This window comes from Lycium ferocissimum, chromosome 5 (genome assembly GCF_029784015.1).
Source record: "Lycium ferocissimum isolate CSIRO_LF1 chromosome 5, AGI_CSIRO_Lferr_CH_V1, whole genome shotgun sequence".
Classification (NCBI taxonomy): domain Eukaryota; kingdom Viridiplantae; phylum Streptophyta; class Magnoliopsida; order Solanales; family Solanaceae; genus Lycium; species Lycium ferocissimum.
Window position 1 is genome coordinate 8,092,109 of NC_081346.1, and position 18,304 is coordinate 8,110,412.

At 38.2% G+C, this 18,304-nt stretch overlaps 3 protein-coding genes across 3 annotated transcripts; 2 read left to right on the forward strand and 1 right to left on the reverse strand.

Annotated features, from left to right (window-relative positions):
• Positions 1-485: 485 nt before the first annotated feature.
• LOC132055784 (hexosyltransferase GAUT11-like) lies at positions 486-4,363 on the forward strand. The gene is made up of 2 exons (XM_059447770.1): positions 486-667; positions 2,467-4,363. The coding sequence occupies exons 1-2, from the start codon at positions 509-511 to the stop codon at positions 3,922-3,924; spliced, it is 1,617 nt and encodes a 538-aa protein (XP_059303753.1). The 5' UTR covers positions 486-508; the 3' UTR covers positions 3,925-4,363.
• A 744-nt stretch (positions 4,364-5,107) lies between these two features.
• Positions 5,108-6,582, forward strand: LOC132055785 (flavonol 3-sulfotransferase-like). The gene has a single exon (XM_059447771.1). It carries the CDS (start codon positions 5,378-5,380, stop codon positions 6,440-6,442), a length of 1,065 nt encoding a protein of 354 aa, XP_059303754.1. The 5' UTR covers positions 5,108-5,377; the 3' UTR covers positions 6,443-6,582.
• A 3,854-nt stretch (positions 6,583-10,436) lies between these two features.
• LOC132055786 (isoaspartyl peptidase/L-asparaginase-like) lies at positions 10,437-18,016 on the reverse strand. The gene is made up of 4 exons (XM_059447772.1): positions 17,831-18,016; positions 12,058-12,291; positions 11,457-11,543; positions 10,437-11,065 (listed from the first exon to the last, which is right to left on the reverse strand). Exons 1-4 carry the CDS (start codon positions 17,990-17,992, stop codon positions 10,601-10,603), a joined length of 948 nt encoding a protein of 315 aa, XP_059303755.1. The 5' UTR covers positions 17,993-18,016; the 3' UTR covers positions 10,437-10,600.
• Between the last annotated feature and the right edge of the window lie 288 nt (positions 18,017-18,304).

Sequence of the window (18,304 nt, forward strand, 5' to 3'; positions counted from 1 at the left end):
TATTTTGTTCCATCTGTTGACAAAAAGTCTCTAACTCTGAGCACAAGGATGATCGTGGAGATGTTGTTGAAAAGGTTTTCACTACAGGGGCACATGCTGTTTCATGTGGCTGGCCTTTATTAGATTTGTTCACTTGCCTCCTACGCGAACGAATATAGACCCTCCTAAAATAAACTTGTCCTCTTCAGATTCAACCCAATCTTCTATACTATATACTCTTTTAGTTGCTTCCACTTAGAATCCCCTTTACCCATTTGTATCAAGATTTACATTTTGAATCCCATTAAGGCTTCATTTTTACGCCTTGGCCAAGGCCATTTTGCCACCTGTCATTGTTTAAGCTCATTCTACATTCCATCGCCTTGATTGATTGAATCTGACCAATAGAGTTTGCTGCAATATTCGTGATTCTCGATTGAATTCTTGATTTAGGGGGTCTGAGATTTGGGTTTTATTGTTGTATTGAATTCTCGGTTTCTTGATTTGGCGGTGAAGATAAAGGTATAAGATGCGGCGGCGGGCTGCCGATTATCGGCGCCCGGTTAGAAGGAGGGTATCATGTTGGATCTGGTCACTTCTTGCTTTATTCTCAATTGCAGGTTTCGTTTTGTTTGTATTTCATCATCACCATAATGACCACCTGGATCATGTTGAACAACCTATTCTGGTAAGCCTACAAAACACGACCCACCCACATCATTCAATAATCTTAATGAGCTTGCTTTTTGATAAAGTAGAAATCCTTGTTTTTCTGATCTGAGCATGTTTGACATTACTCGTTGATAGTTTTTTCTAGGATGGTAAATCTGCTCTTTCATTTTTAAATGTATTAACAAGAATTAGTTCATGTTTAGATTCTTCTGAAAGTTTTATGTTGCAGTGATTTTCTCTTAACTTGAGCTCCTAATAATGAACTTTTGTGGGGTTCCATTTTGCTTTTCGGTTTGTATCTCATGTACCCTAAGCCAGAACATGTGGATCACTTCTATATTGTCGATTTTGACTCAGATTGCGTAGGAGGGAATAAATAGAGGTGTTCAACCTATGCTTGTTGAGTTTTGTAGTTATCATGAGCTAAATTTAACATCTTCTAGGATTGGGTAATCAATCAAATTTTATGAGCAGTCTGTACTTTCCTTAAATACTCAGAACTGTGTCCTATCGAACGCTATATATTTTGTATTTAGATGTGCCTGTAGGGGACTGAAAGTTATGTTTCTCAATCTTGTTTGTCAATAATTTACTTGTTGTCTCTTCTGATCTTTTTGGCTGGAGGTGTGCTTGTGGCCATGGTAACTTTGATCTTTTTGACTGTGCTTAATTATTTTGAGGAAATGGTAAGTGTATATATGGTTGACATGCTTGCTATGACAGTCTATCTGATAAAACCAACACAGAAATTTGACGGTAGATGTGTTCTAGATTTATAGTTCAATGAAGATTTTTTGGTGTGACTTGTTTATATTACTCTACCTAAATTATAGTCCAATTTTTCACTTGGTGCACTTTATTGAGGAAAAGGTTCAACACAGGAAACTATATCTTGGCTTTTCCATTTTTGAGGAATAAACATGGGAAAAATGTGTATACAGAAAAGTAAATGGGTTCCACGAGAAGCATGTACAATGCATTAATATTATTTTCTGAGTAAATCGTCACCATTTCATAATTAACTAAGGGTGAAAATATGACCTGTTTTGGTCAGAGGAAGTAAATAAAGTGTCAACCCCGTTCAGTAATTTTGATGGTCTCTCATTACTACCTCTACCTTTGTCATACATCATTCATGAAATTTAGCCCATGTTCCTATTACTATCTTCTGTAAATGATAAAGCTAAACTGATCTTTCCACTTCACTCCACTTGCTACTTTCTAGCCATAGCCATTTTCAGCCATTGCTATTTTTAATTCTTTTCGATAATTTCTAAGGCAAATGTTTATTGTCCGCTTGTTAGCAGTTGCTGAAAGAATAAACAATTAAGTTCTTTTAATGTTTTTTTTTTTTTTTTTAACATGTTAAGTTCTTTTAATGTTAAAATACGCACAAGCATAGAATGTGCCATGAGTCCTTGTAGGTGGCACATCTGATTGAGTTAACAGGTTCTTCTAAGTCCTGTACCGAGAATCTTTTCAAGCACAGTAATTTCCATCTAATTCATTACATGGTTTAAGAGCAAGGGCTTAACATATGCAAAAGTAACTCAAACTATTTTAACATCTTTTTGAAGTTGCATTCTGTAAATTAAAAGGAATTGCAATTATGGATTAGTATGTTAACTGTGTAATTGTTGACTGACACCATTTTTTAGTGATCTGACTTAGTGAGAATTGCTATCTCATATTTATTTTTACTTTTGTAAGGTTGGTTGTACTATACAGATAAATTGGCTGAGTTCCATCTTAATTTATTTTACATCTAAAGTACTTTGATAATCACAACTGGCTTAATTTTTTTGGTTGTTCCAGGAAAGAGAGTCTAGGGGTGAGCAGGTTGTTCATGAGCAGCGTATGAATCTCACACAAGAGATGTTAAGTGTTAATTCATATGCCAGACAATTAGCAGAGCAAACGACACTAGCCAAAGCTTACATCATTATAGCAAAAGAGCACAACAACCTTCATCTTGCGTGGGAGCTAAGTACAAAGATAAGAAGTTGTCAACTTTTACTCTCAAAGGCTGCAATGAGAGATGAGCCGATTTCTCTAGATGAAGCTGAGCCAATCATAAGAAGTCTATCTTCTCTCATCCTTAAGGCACAGGATGCCCATTATGATATTGCTACCACTATGATGACAATGAAATCACATATTCAAGCTCTTGAAGAGCGTGCCAGTGCTGCATCTGTTCAAAGTATGATGTTCGGACAGTTAACAGCTGAGTCTCTGCCAAAGAACCTGCACTGCCTAGAAATCAAGCTCATGGCTGATTGGCTTACAAAAAAGTCGCTGCAGGATTTTGCTGATGAGAGGAGAAACTCACCTCGTCTAGTAGACAATAACTTGTATCACTTCTGTATATTTTCAGATAATCTGTTGGCAGTTTCAGTAGTTATCAACTCAACCGTGGCCAATGCTGATCACCCTAAGCAGCTAGTTTTCCATATCGTAACGGATTCAATACACTATGGAGTGATGCTGGCTTGGTTCCTGAACAATGACTTTAAAGGTTCTACAGTAGAAGTACAGAATATTGACAACTTCACTTGGTTGAATTCGTCTTATTCTCCTGCTGTAAAGCAGCTAATGGCGACAGACTCCAGAAAGTATTATTTTGACGGATCTCAAGATACAGCTGTCGAGCCAAAGTTCCGGAATCCTAAGTATATATATTTGTTGAATCACCTTCGCTTTTACATCCCTGAGATTTATCCCCAGTTGGAGAAGATTGTCTTCCTTGATGATGATGTTGTAGTTCAGAAGGATCTGACACCTCTCTTTTCACTGGATTTGCATGGAAATGTGAATGGAGCAGTGGAAACTTGTCTTGAAGCTTTTCATCGTTATTACAAGTATCTCAATTTTTCAAATCCACTCATCAGCTCTAAGTTTGATCCCCAGGCGTGTGGATGGGCATTTGGTATGAATGTTTTCGATTTGATTGCCTGGAGGAAAGCAAATGTTACTGCCCGATATCATTATTGGATTGAACAAAATGCTGATAGGACGATTTGGAAGCTAGGAACCCTTCCACCTGGACTATTAGCTTTTTATGGAATGACAGAGCCACTTGATCGGAGGTGGCATGTGTTGGGATTAGGTTATGACGTGAATGTTGACAATCGCCTGATAGAGAGTGCAGCAGTGATTCACTTCAATGGAAATATGAAGCCATGGCTTAAGTTGCGCATTAACAGGTATAGGCCTTTGTGGGAACGATATGTAAATCAGACTCACCCACACCTTCACGATTGCGCTACACATTGAAACGCTATACTTTTCAAGTACGATTACATACTCGATCCTCATTCTTAAAGTTTTAGGAATGTATTTTACATCATTGTAGAGTTAGAAATAGACAATTTTGCCCTTGTAAGGATTCTTCCCTAGTCTGCTTATCAGTTTAGTAGTGTGAAAAGGAAAATGATATTACACACTAGAGCAAGCATGCATTAAGATATAGGGTTTAGGGGAATCACTTTTGGTTGAGAGGTTTTCTCTGTCTCTACAAATGATAGAACAAATTTTTCTAGCAATTTTTGTAATAATCTTGTTCGTTTGATCACATCTAGGTAGATTTTATCTTCATATTTTTGTTGTTCTGTACGCAGATCCAATTATTTTGGTTGCTGTAACATATAAATATTGCAACATATGTAAGTGATTTTAATTGATGATATGATGCATCAGGGCGACTAGACTACTATGTTTTTCTTGACGTTAATTTTTTTCTCCTTTCGTAACCAGTGTCAACTAATTTCGTATTTTTGTTACTTCATTACTTCAATTTTAGCATAGAAGCTAAAACGTTCACTGGCAAGACTTTGCAGGAAATTTCATTGATGCTTCTGTAGTCCATATGTTTCAGACAGTTTCAGCATTAGGTGATTATAGTTTCATACATTGAGGCGTTTGAACAGTATGTAACAATCCCTGATTTGAGATGTATGTCAATTCATGCCAACATTAGAGCACAAAGTGAAAGCTATGAAATTGAAAACGAAGCCTCGCTTTTCTAGTAGGAAATATTCAGATCTAGGTCCACTCATGTCAATGATTAGATTGTATCCTTGTTTGTCTACTTGTTAAGAAAATTAGCAGGAAATTGTAGGATAGTACCAGATCTGATCATATCCATTCCAATAATGTTGAAATAAGAATATGATAGACATTGATTAAATATATTAAAATGGACAATCAATCTGAATCTAATGTCTGAAAATATTTGATATACCATATAGACTAGTACTGTAGTTCACATGTTAAAGGGAGCAGAGACAATCCACTTGCCACTCAGAGGGACAGACTGACAGTCTCAGTACCATCAACCGCGATAGAGAAGAGACAGAAGTTGAAAAAGACTACAATAAAAAAATCCACTATACACCAAGTATCATGCTCAAAGTCCCTCATTTTCCACGAATATGCTACAATGGTTATAACCACTAACCATTCCATAGGTAAAGAAACCTTTATGTCTACTTCAGTGGGGATCACCGTATATGTATAATATACGTATATATGTGTGCAGCCGTGTATAATTAGCGACGCTTGGGGTTGTTAAATTTTTTGGTTCAGTGTGCAAGTGTATAACTTCCGCACTTTACTTTGTATACCGGGTCCTGGCCAAGATCAACAATTAATTGCTGTTGTATTCTTGTTCTTTAATAAGGCTTATAAATGTAGCAAGAGTTTCTACTCCCTTTGCTCCATTAACTCAATGACAAGCTTCATCTCTACCCAAAACTCCCCCTTACCCACAAATGGTGCCACTAAAGAAGAACAAAGCCACAAAAATCACCAAGAATTTCCTGATATAATACTCTCTGAGCTTCCAAAAGAAAGAGGCTGGCTGAGTGATCAGCATGTACACCAATGTAATGGCTTTTGGTATCCCACTGGAATTCTCCAAGGTCTTATAGCACTTCAGCAACACCACTATAAACCAAAACCAAATGATGTCTTACTAGCCAGTTACCCAAAATCTGGCACCACATGGCTCAAGGCCCTTCTTTTTTCCATTACAAACAGAGCAAAATACACTTTTAACACACATCCTTTGCTCTCTTCAAACCCACATGTGTTAGTACCTCAATTAGAGGCCTATGCATTTAAGCACCCAACAAATCCAACACCAAACTCTTCTCTAATGCATTCTCATCTTGCTTTCAATTCTTTACCAGAGTCCAACTGCAAAATAGTGTACGTTTTTCGCGACCCGAAAGATGTGTTAGCTTCTTGCTGGCATTTTGTGCAGAAATTAAGACCCAAAGACCTGCCACCAATTTCTCTACGAGAAGCATTTGACCAGTTTACTAAAGGGTGCTCCCCTTTTGGTCCATTTTGGGATCATGTAATGGGATATTATAAGGCCAGCTTAGAATTTCCAAAGAGGGTCTTTTTCTTGAAATATGAGGATTTGAAGAAAGATCCAATCTTTCATGCAAAGAGATTAGCAGAGTTCTTGGGGCAGCCTTTTTCCTTGGAGGAAGAAAGTGAAGGTATTGCTGAGAGAATAACACAGCTTTGCAGCTTTGAAAAACTGAGCAATTTGGAGGTGAATAAAGGTGGTACACACACTGGCTTTTTTATTCCTACTATTGCAAACAACACATTTTTCAGGCAAGGCAAAGTGGGTGATTCCAAGAACCTTCTTTCAAAGGAAATGATTGAGGTTCTTGATGAAATCACAAAGCAAAAGTTAGGTTTTGATTTGATGACCACCTCCATCGCAGTGCAGCAAAATGGGAAAAGGATTGAGTCAGACAAGAATCATAGCAACTAGCATGATTTTCTTCCTGAGGAAATTGTCCAATAAATTGAATTTTCCTTTAATCTCCTCTTTTCTTCAATTGTTTTGGTTACCACGTGTAGTTCATGTCGCACCTCTGGTTCTTGATTACAATAAATGTGTGTTTTTGTCAATTTCTGATGCCTTGCAATCCTTTATTTCCTTTGATACAATCTGAGTGGCATCAAGGCCTTTTACAAGGAGCCAAGCGAGGGAACTTCAAATTATGCAAGCATTGTTCATGAGGAGGGGCATACTTGAATACATTCTAGAGCCTTCCTGGAGATTCCAAGTATTCATGATAGCATGGGAGGACGGTTCGGAGAAGAGTGTTGAAAATGGCCATGCTTGCAATGTGGCTATTACTTGAAGATTTGCAATTTCAAGTTCCAATTCTAAGTATTCATGATAGCATGGGAGGACGGTTTGGAGAAGGGTAGAAGTGTAATAACTTAGTTGTCTTCTTTATATTTCTAGTATAAATACGAGTTTATTTCATTTTGGAAGACTTAACTATTTTGAGTATTGATATCAATATTGTAAGACTGTTGAGAGTGAGAGCTTGATTTGGCTATTGACTGTGAACATTGTGAGAGGATTGGTTATTTGACTAATCAAACCCCTTGGCCATTCTAAATAGTTTGGTATTTTTGGCTCTAAATTTAAGTCTTAGTTATTTAAAAAACTTTGGTTGCTAATTTGGGTCTTTAGTTGTGTCAAATTAACTATCCTTTACTTTCTTGTCATTTTCTCTTCTTTTCGTTTTGAATATTGCATCATCCTTCGCAGTGAATCATTTTGGTCTAAGTAGTTTAGCTCGTATATAGTCTTAAGCAGAAAGTAGAGTGTGACTACCATTTATCTATTTGAACTCAGAAAATTACTAAATTTTGTATTTATTTTAAAAATTAATTGAATATGTATAAATTATTGATTTAGAACTCAATAACTTAAAAGTTTAGAATTCAAAATTCATAAACTTCAAATCTCGGCTTGCCTCTGTATAAATAATGTTTGAGGTTGAGGAATGTGATTTAGCTCAAAATTGTAAAAATATGTTTTAGTACTTTCCTGTCACCGGTTGTATTTTAACGAACATGTTTTAGAAACCTTGAACAGTAAATACAACGGACGAGAATTGAATATACTATCACCGACGAGAACACGACTCAAGTTGAATGATTGCTCCTCGTGAATATTGGGGATGTTACTTTAAACGAAAACACTTAAAAAGTATTAAAGATAAAGGAATTTATAAAAACATTTTCTGTCACACCATATGTAAAGTTAACTTCTTGTCCTGAAATGTGTGCCCACATAATGAGGGCGTTACCCTTGAAGAAGTCTACAAATCATTTACAAAATCAAAGATTTAATAAAATTGCAAAGCACATATGTCCAATAAACTTTGCAAAAGACGACTTTGAGCTTTCTAATGTGAATTGATGTGTGAGTGGCTACACCTTGCACCACAGGAAATTTTGTAATAAATGTTAGTACTAGTTCTTTCTGCTGTTACAGCTAGAACGATTGAGACCCCTCCCTCTCCACCAACTCCCACTTAAAAAAAGAATTGAAAATAATGAACATCGATAATTAGTCAATTGTAGATCTCGTGGGCACTATTCAGAGGCATCAACTGGTGCCTAGTCCGTCGATATTTCTGTTTTAATAATTCTCATCGTCCTTGTGGCCATTTTTGCCAACCAACTATTTTCACTGTGGATATCACAACACACAAAAAGTTCGCTGGATAGATTAATTGTTCTTTATTCAATTATTACTCCATGGTCTTGTGCAACGTACTAAGTCTTCTTCGACACGTGTGTACGAATACATTCAAATTGGCAAGCATTTAAAAGGAATTGTACATCTTCAATAATTTGAAAGAAATTTAAAACAGAATTTAATGTCCACATTTGCTTACATTTATTCTACTTAGCTTAAAATACAAAATACAATGGAATTCAAATTGGTCGAGAAAAAGAACTGCGTAAGTCAGAATTTGGGGAGAGATAGAGAGCTCTCTAGGTTCACCTGATCAAATTGAGAGTTCGTTCCTGTTTTATAGCAATTATTGCTCCGGTCCCAAAGGTATAGCTCTCGCTTCAGTTTATTTAAAAAAAAAAAAAAAAAAAAAAAAATGGAGATTGTTCCAAATTCATATTGAGATAGACAAGTGGAGGGAGAACTAGATGTTCATACTGAGATAGACAAGTGGAGGCAGAACTAGATGTATTTTGCTAGGCAAAAACTGACTAGAGTAGATAGATTATATATATATATATATATATATATATATAGACTAATATGCGTAAGTACATAACTGATGGCCCTATTATTAAAGCAATAGGGTACTACAGTTGCACATGATTCTGAACTCACTTTATCACGGGTCACATTTTTTTTGCAGGGGAATCAAAATGACTCAATAAAAAATCAAGTGAATCAAAATATCCTAATAAAAAAAAAAAGTTACAAAACTACCTTTACAAGATGAAAATCTTGCGCTTAAAGCGATTCACTTGAGACAGTAGCCATTAATCGCTTTAGCACGGATTTTCTTGCGCTAAAGATTTTTTTTTTTTGTATAGCGCAGTAAAATACTGCGCTATAGCGAGCACTAAAAAAAAATTTGGTAAACTTTTTTTTTTTTTTGGCAACACTTAGTGTGTTTTTTCATACTTTGACCAACGATTAATAGTGTGTTAAGACTTCGAAACGTCAATATTTTATATAGAACTTGATATTTTTTTATTTACAATAATATAGCTCAATAAACAAGGATACGTAGACGTTCGGATCGTCATTTTAGGGGTTGAAAAGGTGCCGAAGTAAGTTTCTTGAAAAACTTGTTGTTTATTTGTAAGGTTATTTTTAGTCAACTTTATATGTCGAGAAAATTAGTCAGCTTTATTTTCAAAAATTGAAATCACAGAAGTGAAATTGACATTCACAGCTACATTACCCCGGGATTTTTTCGTTGAAATCTATTACGTATCATCATATTATAAGTAAATAAAACTGAAAATTTCACGCCAATTTGGGGGAAAACTGAAATTAAATGGGATAAAAGGTGTTTTTTTTAAAATCCGCTCGGCCAAACAGGCTTGTGGCTATTTGTCCGCATAGATCTCAAAAAAATACGCAAGTTCAAAAAAAATGCGTAAAACGAACGTCGAAGTAAGCAAAGTTATGACCATCTAAAGTTTATTTTTACAACTAGTTTTTCTCCCTATATTTTTTAAATACTTTTTTATCAAATTGAATTAGATTTATATTCAAAATTAAGTTATGTCTTGATTAAAAAATAACACGCTTAAATCAAAATCTTAAAAAATAAAACACCCTGAAGTTTCCAAACAAAACTTAATTCGAGTACCATTCCAACTCCTAAAACGACGATCCGAACGCTTATGTATCCTTGATGTATTGAGCCTACATTATTGTACGCGAGAAAAAAATATCGTGTTCTATATAAAATATTGACCTTTTGAGTCTTGACACACGACTAATCATTGGTTAAAGTATGAAAAAACACTAAGCTTTTTTTTCAAATAAAACTTACTTGGCACCTTTTCAACCCCCTAAAATGACGATCCGAACGTCTACGTATTCTTTATGTATTGAGCCTCACATTATTGTACACAAAAAAAATATCGTGCTCTATATAAAATATTGACGTTTCGAAGTCTTGACACACGACTAATCATTGGTCAAAGTATGAAAAAAAGTTAACCAAATTTTTTTTTTTTTTTTTAGTGCTTGCTATAGCGCAGTAAAAAAAAAAAAAAAAAATCTTTAGCGCATGATAAAATATTGCGCTAAAGCGATTCGCAACTCCGTCTCCCGTGGCTCGCTTTTAGCGCAGTATTTTACTACCCTAAAGGTAGTTTTATAACTTTTTTTTTGTTGGGGTATTTTAGTTCACTTGGTTTTTTATTGAGTCATTTTGATTCCGGACTCGTATTTCTCCCATCCCATAAGGTGAAGTGTAAACATCATATCCCTGAAATATGAAGTACAACATAGCATAATTTGTCCTATACAAATGAAAGAGATCAAATTTCCTCTTATTGAACAATAAATTCTGTCACATTTCCTTGGTATGGCTAGAATACACAACAAAGACTAATCTATTCTAATGAAAAGTTACCAAATTGCTAATTCTCTGTGACCATCTTCAGTTGCACAAGCTCTAAACATGCCAGTTGTATTAAATGGCATGGTAACTTCCCCAGTGGCCGATACAGCAATCAGGCCAGTGGTTCCTTTTGGGGCACATTCCTCTACAGCGTAATCTGCGGCCTCCTTGAGAGAAAGCCCTTTATACTCCATTAGAGCAGCCACATCTCTTGCTACAGTTGCACGGATAATAGCATCTCCTTGGCCTGTAGCAGAGACTGCACATAGTTTATTCGCATATGTACCTGCACCAATAACGGGAGTATCTCCTATCCTTCCAACCATCTTGTTTACTAGTCCTCCAGTAGAAGTAGCAGTAGCTAAATGTCCATAGATATCAACAGCAACACATCCAACTGTTCCTAGCTGGCTATCCCCACTAGGAACTGGTGGTTTGTTATCTTTTGGTATAGGCCGTGTATTATAATCTACCTGTAAAATGGTAGCAGCGATATTAGCCAATAACACGGAAGCAGAAAGCGCCTCAACGTTACAATGACAGAAGAATTGAGTCTTAAATCACAAGACTGAGTTTCCAAGAAGGGAACGAAAACTCTGTTAGATGCATAGCCACATAACTACATTTAAGCTATTGAGGCTGATACCATAATCAAACTCACTTGGAGGCCACAAGAAGAGGACCTAGATCATATTTTTATTGACATTTTCTAAAAATGAACACTAAAGCTCTTAAAAGTTCTCAATCAAAAGGTTAGATAAAAACATATACGTATAAGAAAACAGTGGACTTCAATCAATGTCAAGGCCGGAAGCATAATGTCTTGCAGCAAAGATATAATAATGAAGAGATAGGGTTGCGTACCTGGACTCTGTTTGCTTCTTTTGCTTGCTTTAATCTCTCAATATTTCTTGGAGTGATAAAATGGCTTGGGTCCATGGTTTCAACCCCCTTGACAACAGAATCATCAGTCATCAAATAGAGTCGATGTCAAAAAGGCTCAAAAAGTTAAACGTAATACAACCATACGACCAGGGTTATTATCAGGGAAAAAGTTATTAATAGGAATTGTTAACTAAACTAGTCACTCAAGCCTGAATCCTGATAATCACATAAATGTAAAGCCTTTGCTTCATCATAATATAACTTTTCAAATGGAGCTTTCAGTTAAAAGAACCCCTCCAAATGTTGGTGTATGCAACTACCAAAGATAGGCAAATAGGTATGACTATCATTCATCAGCAGTAAGTGGCTCAAGAACTTCTGCATGACTTTCTGCAAGGATGTCTTAATTTAGGTGTCAATTATTACCCAATAACTTGAACAAAAATAACAAGCCAATTTCACAAACTCACAACCAACTATAAAGCAAAAAACTGCTAAAGAATCAACTATGCTACTGGACCTGTCTCAGTTTCTCCTGGATGTCCATAAGAGAGAAGACCATTAGAAAGTATTTACAGACCTGCTCCCTTGCAAATGCTTCCGCTCCCTCAAATGCAAGATATATATGTGGAGTTTTTTCCATGACCAGCCTAGCCAAAGCTATAGCATTGACAACAGTGGTTAGGCCAGAAACAGCTCCACAGTTTTTCGTATTCCCATCCATGATACATGCTTCCATTTCTACTGTACCATTGCTAGTTAGAACAGATCCTCTACCAGCATTGAAGTATTCGTTGTTTTCCAGTTCCCGCACCTGCTTAATTCGATCCAGTTAAAAGCTATCATAACATCAGTAAAAGGTAGATTACTCAGACTTTTAAAGGTTCCCAGACGACCCAAGTTTTACAAGTTTATCTACAGCGTCCCCAAGCGCATATATAAAAATGACACTTTTCCCTTGCGCGAATTGAAGTAGTGAGAGTATGTTTTATAAGAAAAACTGAGCAGGGGGTAAGAGCACTTTTTAGAACATTAACAAAAATTATGAGGATCAAATAGAGATTATGAATAATGTTGAAAGATCTTTGCGTCAGTAACACCAACGTGCAGTTGCATTTAAAGTTGATATCATGTAGAACCATGATATCACTAGTCATCTTCATATTGGAATCCATTAAGATAGCGGGGATGCGAGTAGTATGTGGACTACGACGGCTGCTAACATCAGGGAAGCAGCAAGAGAGGTGCTAGGGGTCTCAAAGGGTTACTCTGGCAGACACAAAGGGGACTGGTGGTGGAACGGAGAGGTACAAGGTAAAGTGGAAGCTAAGAAAGCAGCGTATCTAAAGCTAGTAGAGAGCACAGACGAGGAAGAGAAGAGGACTAACAGGGAGCAGTATAAGAAGGCGAGGAAGGAGGCGAAGTTAGCGGTTACAGCGGCTAAGACTGCTGCTTTTGGACGCTTGTATGAAGAATTGGGGGAAAAAGGCGGGGATAAGAAGTTGTACAGGCTAGCCAAAGCAAGGGAGAGGAAGGCTCGGGACCTGGATCAAGTGAAGTGTATCAAAGACGAGGGAGGGAAATTTTGGTGGAGGATGCCCTTATTAGACGAAGATGGCAGACCTACTTTCATAAACTCTTAAACGAAAAGGGGGACCGGAACATCGTATTAGGCGAATTGGAGCTCTCAGAGAGCCGCCACGATTTTGGGTACTGCAAGCGGGTCAAGGTTGAAGAGGTCGAGGGGGTTATGTGGAAGATGAGCAGGGGGAGAGCGACCTGGCCAGATGAAATGCCGGTAGAATTTTGGAAGGATGCGAGTAGGGGAGGCTTGGAGTGGCTTACGCGGTTGTTGAATGTTATTTTTAGGACGACGAAGATGCCTGAAGAGTGGAGATGGAGCACCATGATCCCGTTGTATAAAAACAAGGGGGATATCCAGAACTGCAACAACTATAGGGGTATCAAGCTGTTGAGCCACACGATGAAAGTTTGGGAAAGAGTGGTGGAAGCGAGGATGAGGAAGATAGTATCTATTTCAGAGAACCAGTTCGGATTCATGCCGGGGCTTTTGACTACAGAAGCCATTCACCTTGTGAGGAGGTTGGTGGAGCAGTATAGGTATAAGAAGACTGACTTGCACATGGTGTTTGTTGACCTTGAGAAGGCTTATGACAAAGTCCCAAGAGTTTGTTGTGGAGACGTCTGGAAGCTAGAGGTGTTCCTGTAGCATACATTAGAGCGATTAAGGACATGTATGATGGAGCCAAGAGCCGGGTGAGGACGGTTAGAGGTGACTCGAGACAACTTCCCGATCACGATGGAGCTGCGCCGGGGTCCGTACTTAGCCGTTTTTGTTTGCTTTGGCAATGGACGCACTGACAAGCCACATTCAAGGAGAGGTGTCGTGGTGCATGTTATTTGCAGATGACATTGTGCATCGTGGAGGTTTGGCGACAGACTCTGGAGTCGAAGAGTTTCAAGTTGAGCAGGACTAAGACAGAGTACTTAGAGTGCAAGTTCAGTGATGTGAGTAAGGTAGAGGACGAGGACGTGCAGCTGGATACTCGGTCGTTAGAAGAAAGAAAGTTTCAAGTACACAGGGTCGATCGTCAAGGGCCAGCGAGATTGACGACAATGTCACATCGTATTGGAGCGGGATGGATGAAATGGAAGCTCACATCGGGAGTGTTGTGCAATAAGAAGATCTTTTGCCTATACTAAAGGGAAAGTTTTACAAAGCAGTGGTTAGACCTACTATGTTGTATGGGATGGAATGCTGACCAGTTAAGAAAGCACATGTCCAGAAGATGAAGGTAGCAGAGATGCGGATGCTGAGATGGATGTGCGGGCATACCAGGAGAGATAGAATTCGGAATGAAGTGATTCGGGACAAGGTGGGTGTAGCCCCTGTGGTGGATAAGATGCGGGAAAGGAGGTTGAGATGGTTCGGCCATGTGCAGCGGAGATGTGTTGATGCACCAGTGAGGAGGTGTGAGAGGATGGCAATGGTGGGCCCGAAGAGAGGGAGGGGTAGGCCAAAGAAGGCTTGAGGAGAGGTGATTCAACAGGATATGGAGCTACTTCAGCTTACCGAGGACATGACCGGTGATAGGAGGAGATGGAGGTCGAGTATCAGGGTAGAGGGCTAGTGGGGGGCCGCGAGGATTTCTTTCCCCTATTAGGAGTATTATTATCCTGCTTCTATGTGTTGGATCTTGTCTATCTTTGTTGTTTTATCATGGCTTCCTTGCTCTTGTTATTTCTCATTTTTGCATTGCTTTGATTTGCTTGTCCGTATCTGACTCTTTTCCCTTGTTTTCTTTTGGGCCGAGGCCCGAAGGTCTTTCGGAAACAGCATCCCTACCTTCCAAGGTGAGGGTAAGGTCAGCGTACACTTTACCCTCCCCAGACCCCAAATTGTGGGATTCAACTGGGTATGTTGTTGTTGTAAGTTAAGTCTTTAATAAGCCTGAGAGAAATAGCTATTCAACGCCTAAGTATCAAACATAGTCTCATCCTAAAACAAGAAAGAAAAAGAAAACAAAGATCACAGAAAGAGATGGAAAATGAACAAATGCATATCTTTTCATCTAATTATCCATCTTACATGGGATTAAAATAAAAAACTAAAAGGCAAAAGCGCTTGGGACCCCCCTGAACTTGCAACTTTTTATACAGTGCATAGCTAAACTATGCGGAGGATTAAAAACCCCCCGAACTTGCAACTTTATGCGTCGCGTCCCCTTAAAGTGTCCGCGTAAGAAGGTGACTTCAAATGTTCATTGGCGCGTGAGGGGGTCATTTTTTGTCCACATCAGACCCCCCAACGGTTAAAAACTTAAAATAACCATTTTCCTTTAATATTTTCCTTCCCCAACGTCTCTCTCTCTATTCTCTTCCTATTTATACACCACAACCCCTTCTCCTCCACCATATATTAGAAATTTCAAGAATTCCTCCATTAAATTTCTTCTCTTTTGCCATCAATTTTCTTCCTTTCCATTAATCTTTGAACCAATGATTTATAATACTAGACTAATTATGGGTTGCATTGTATAGCAGTATGTTAATTGTTAAACACCACAGAGGCACGAACCCATTGTCATTAACGTGAGATACTAACTACTATTCGCTTAATTCGAACAATTTATTGTTAGGTTTTGAAGTATATATACGAGGATCCACACGAATCGCAGAATATTGATTTGTTAATTTCTTTGGGATATAACTTAATTACCACAAACTTTTGTCATGGACGCAAAGTTTTATGGTTACTTTAAATTTAATAGCTCGATTCGAAAAAATCTAGTACTCTATATTCCGTTAAGTTGGACATATCGCTTGGGTTGCTTGTCTCAAGCTGAATTCATACTTATGTTAATTGTTGTTAATTTGTAAACTGAGATTAAGCATGTGAGTTGGAACAATATCTGCATAAGAAGATTAAAATGCAAGCTCGATCTGAGGCATACTTTCTTAGAAATGCAAGCTGAATATGCTTTGGATGGCGACTTTTAGTTATATTTAGTTATGCCGGATCCGCAAACTTTTAGTTGTGTTTAACTAAAAGTCTCACTCTTTGGGAAGAAACGACTTTAGTTATGTTTAGTTATGCCGGTCCGACGGACTTTTAGTTGTGTTTAACTAAAAGTACGAGGAGACTTTAGTTATGAGGGCGCTCTCATACTTTTAGTTATGTTTAGTTATGCCGGTCCGCGTGGTGATTTTTAGTTGTGTTTAACTAAAAGTACTGACAGAGGAGGGGGGCTTATTACTTTTAGTTATGTTTAGTTATGCTACCGTTCGTTCTCATATCGTTTCTTATATTCTCGTATTGTACCGTTATTAGTATTAGGAAAACTTAATACCTTGATACGTGGTGATTTTCTGAGGAGAGAGAGAGAGAGAGAGAGAGAGAGAGAGAGAGAGAGAGAGAGAGAGAGAGAGAGAGAGGAGTTGAGTATTTTGGAAAGGAGAAGCATCAACGATAGAGAGAAATAACAAAAGAAAATATGAAAATGCGAGAGGAGTTAGAGAGAGATATCCTTGAATGCTTATTGTTTGGGCTCTTCTACCGAAAGTTAATTATTTATTAGATTAGCTCATTGGTGGAGGAAATGAATCTACTCAGAGAGAGAGAGAGAGAGAAAGAACAAATGTAAGAGAGAGAGAGAGAGAGTACAATGAAACGTGCTTTGGCGAGAGGAGAGAGAGAGAGAGACAGAGAGAGAGAGAGAGAGAGAGAGAGAGAGAGAGAGAGAGAGAGAGAGAGAGAGAGAGAGAGAGAGAGAGAGAGAGAGAGAGAGAGAGAGAGAGAGAGAGAGAGAGAGAGAGAGAGAGAGAGAGAGAGAGAGAGAGAGAGAGAGAGAGAGAGAGAAGAGAGAGAGAGAGAGAGAGAGAGAGAGAGAGAGAGAGAGAGAGAGAGAGAGAGAGAGAGAGAGAGAGAGAGAGAGAGAGAGAGAGAGAGAGAGAGAGAGAGAGAGAGAGAGAGAGACAAACCATCGGTGAGGGTTGAAATTTTGACGAGATAAAAGAGGTTTAAATATATATATGTTTAGTTTAAAGTTAAAATAAATGGGTAACGAAGAGAAAGAAAGAGGGAGAGAGAGAGAGAGAGAGAGAAAGAAAGAAAGAAGAGAGAGAGAGAGAGAGAGAGAGAGAGAGAGAGAGAGAGAGAGAGAGAGAGAGAGAGAGAGAGAGAGAGAGAGAGAGAGAGAGAGAGAGAGAGAGAGAGAGAGAGAGAGAGAGAGAGAGAGAGAGAGAGAGAGAGAGAGAGAGAGAAAAGAGAGAGAGAGAGAGAGAGAGAGAGAGAGAGAGAGAGAGAGAGAGAGAGAGAGAGAGAGAGAGAGAGAGAGAGAGAGAGAGAGAGAGAGAGAGAGAGAGAGAGAGAGAGAGAGAGAGAGAGAGAGAGAGAGAGAGAGAGAGAGAGAGAGAGAGAGAGAGAGAGAGAGAGAGAGAGAGAGAGAGAGGTTGTAATTATCTATATGGATATCTACGTGGACAACCACATCAGCATTTTTTACCGTGTATTATTATTACGCGTGTTTACACGGCTAAGGGGTGTGGACACTTGCGGGGTGTGGGCACTTAAAGTTGCAAGTTCAGGGGGGTTTTTAATCCTCCGCATAGTTTAGGTGTGCACTATATAAAAAGTTGCAAGTTCAGGGGGGGTCCCAAGCGCTTTTGCCAAACTAAAAAGAGAAAAGAAGCTATAAGTAGTCACAATTGAGTAGGAGGATCCATTGCTAAATAGAGTAGATGAGAAATTGAACAGTTGCATAATCCTTAGAAAGATAGTAGTGACAAGCATAATTACAATTGATAGAGATATGGGTAGGTGAAATATATACCACGAGTTCAACAACATCTAAAGGGGATTTGTGGGCCTTGAGAGCATCGATGCCCATCTGTAAGCAATGACGAAGACAGGCTTCTCTGGGCTCACGAACATCCGAGGGCACATCCTTAGGTATGTCACCTGCTCCACCGTGCAACGCTATTGCCCAACCCATATTTACCCCTAACAACCAATTCTCTCTCTCGCTTACACCGTCTTTACGCTGTTCCCCGTTGTACTTGTTTTAATTGGAGCACCCCCCACAAATGACTTAACAGTTTATTTTTGACTGAATTTGATGAAATCTTTTAAGTTTTTCAAATAAAAATTGCATTTTTGAAAAGTAAATAAATATACTACAAGTAACAATTATTTCGACTATTTAAATGGAAAAAAATTACTTATTTGAATTTTGAAATTTGAAAAATGCAATATAAATTGAAACGGATGGATTAATTTTTTGGCTCGCAGTATATACCGCTGATTG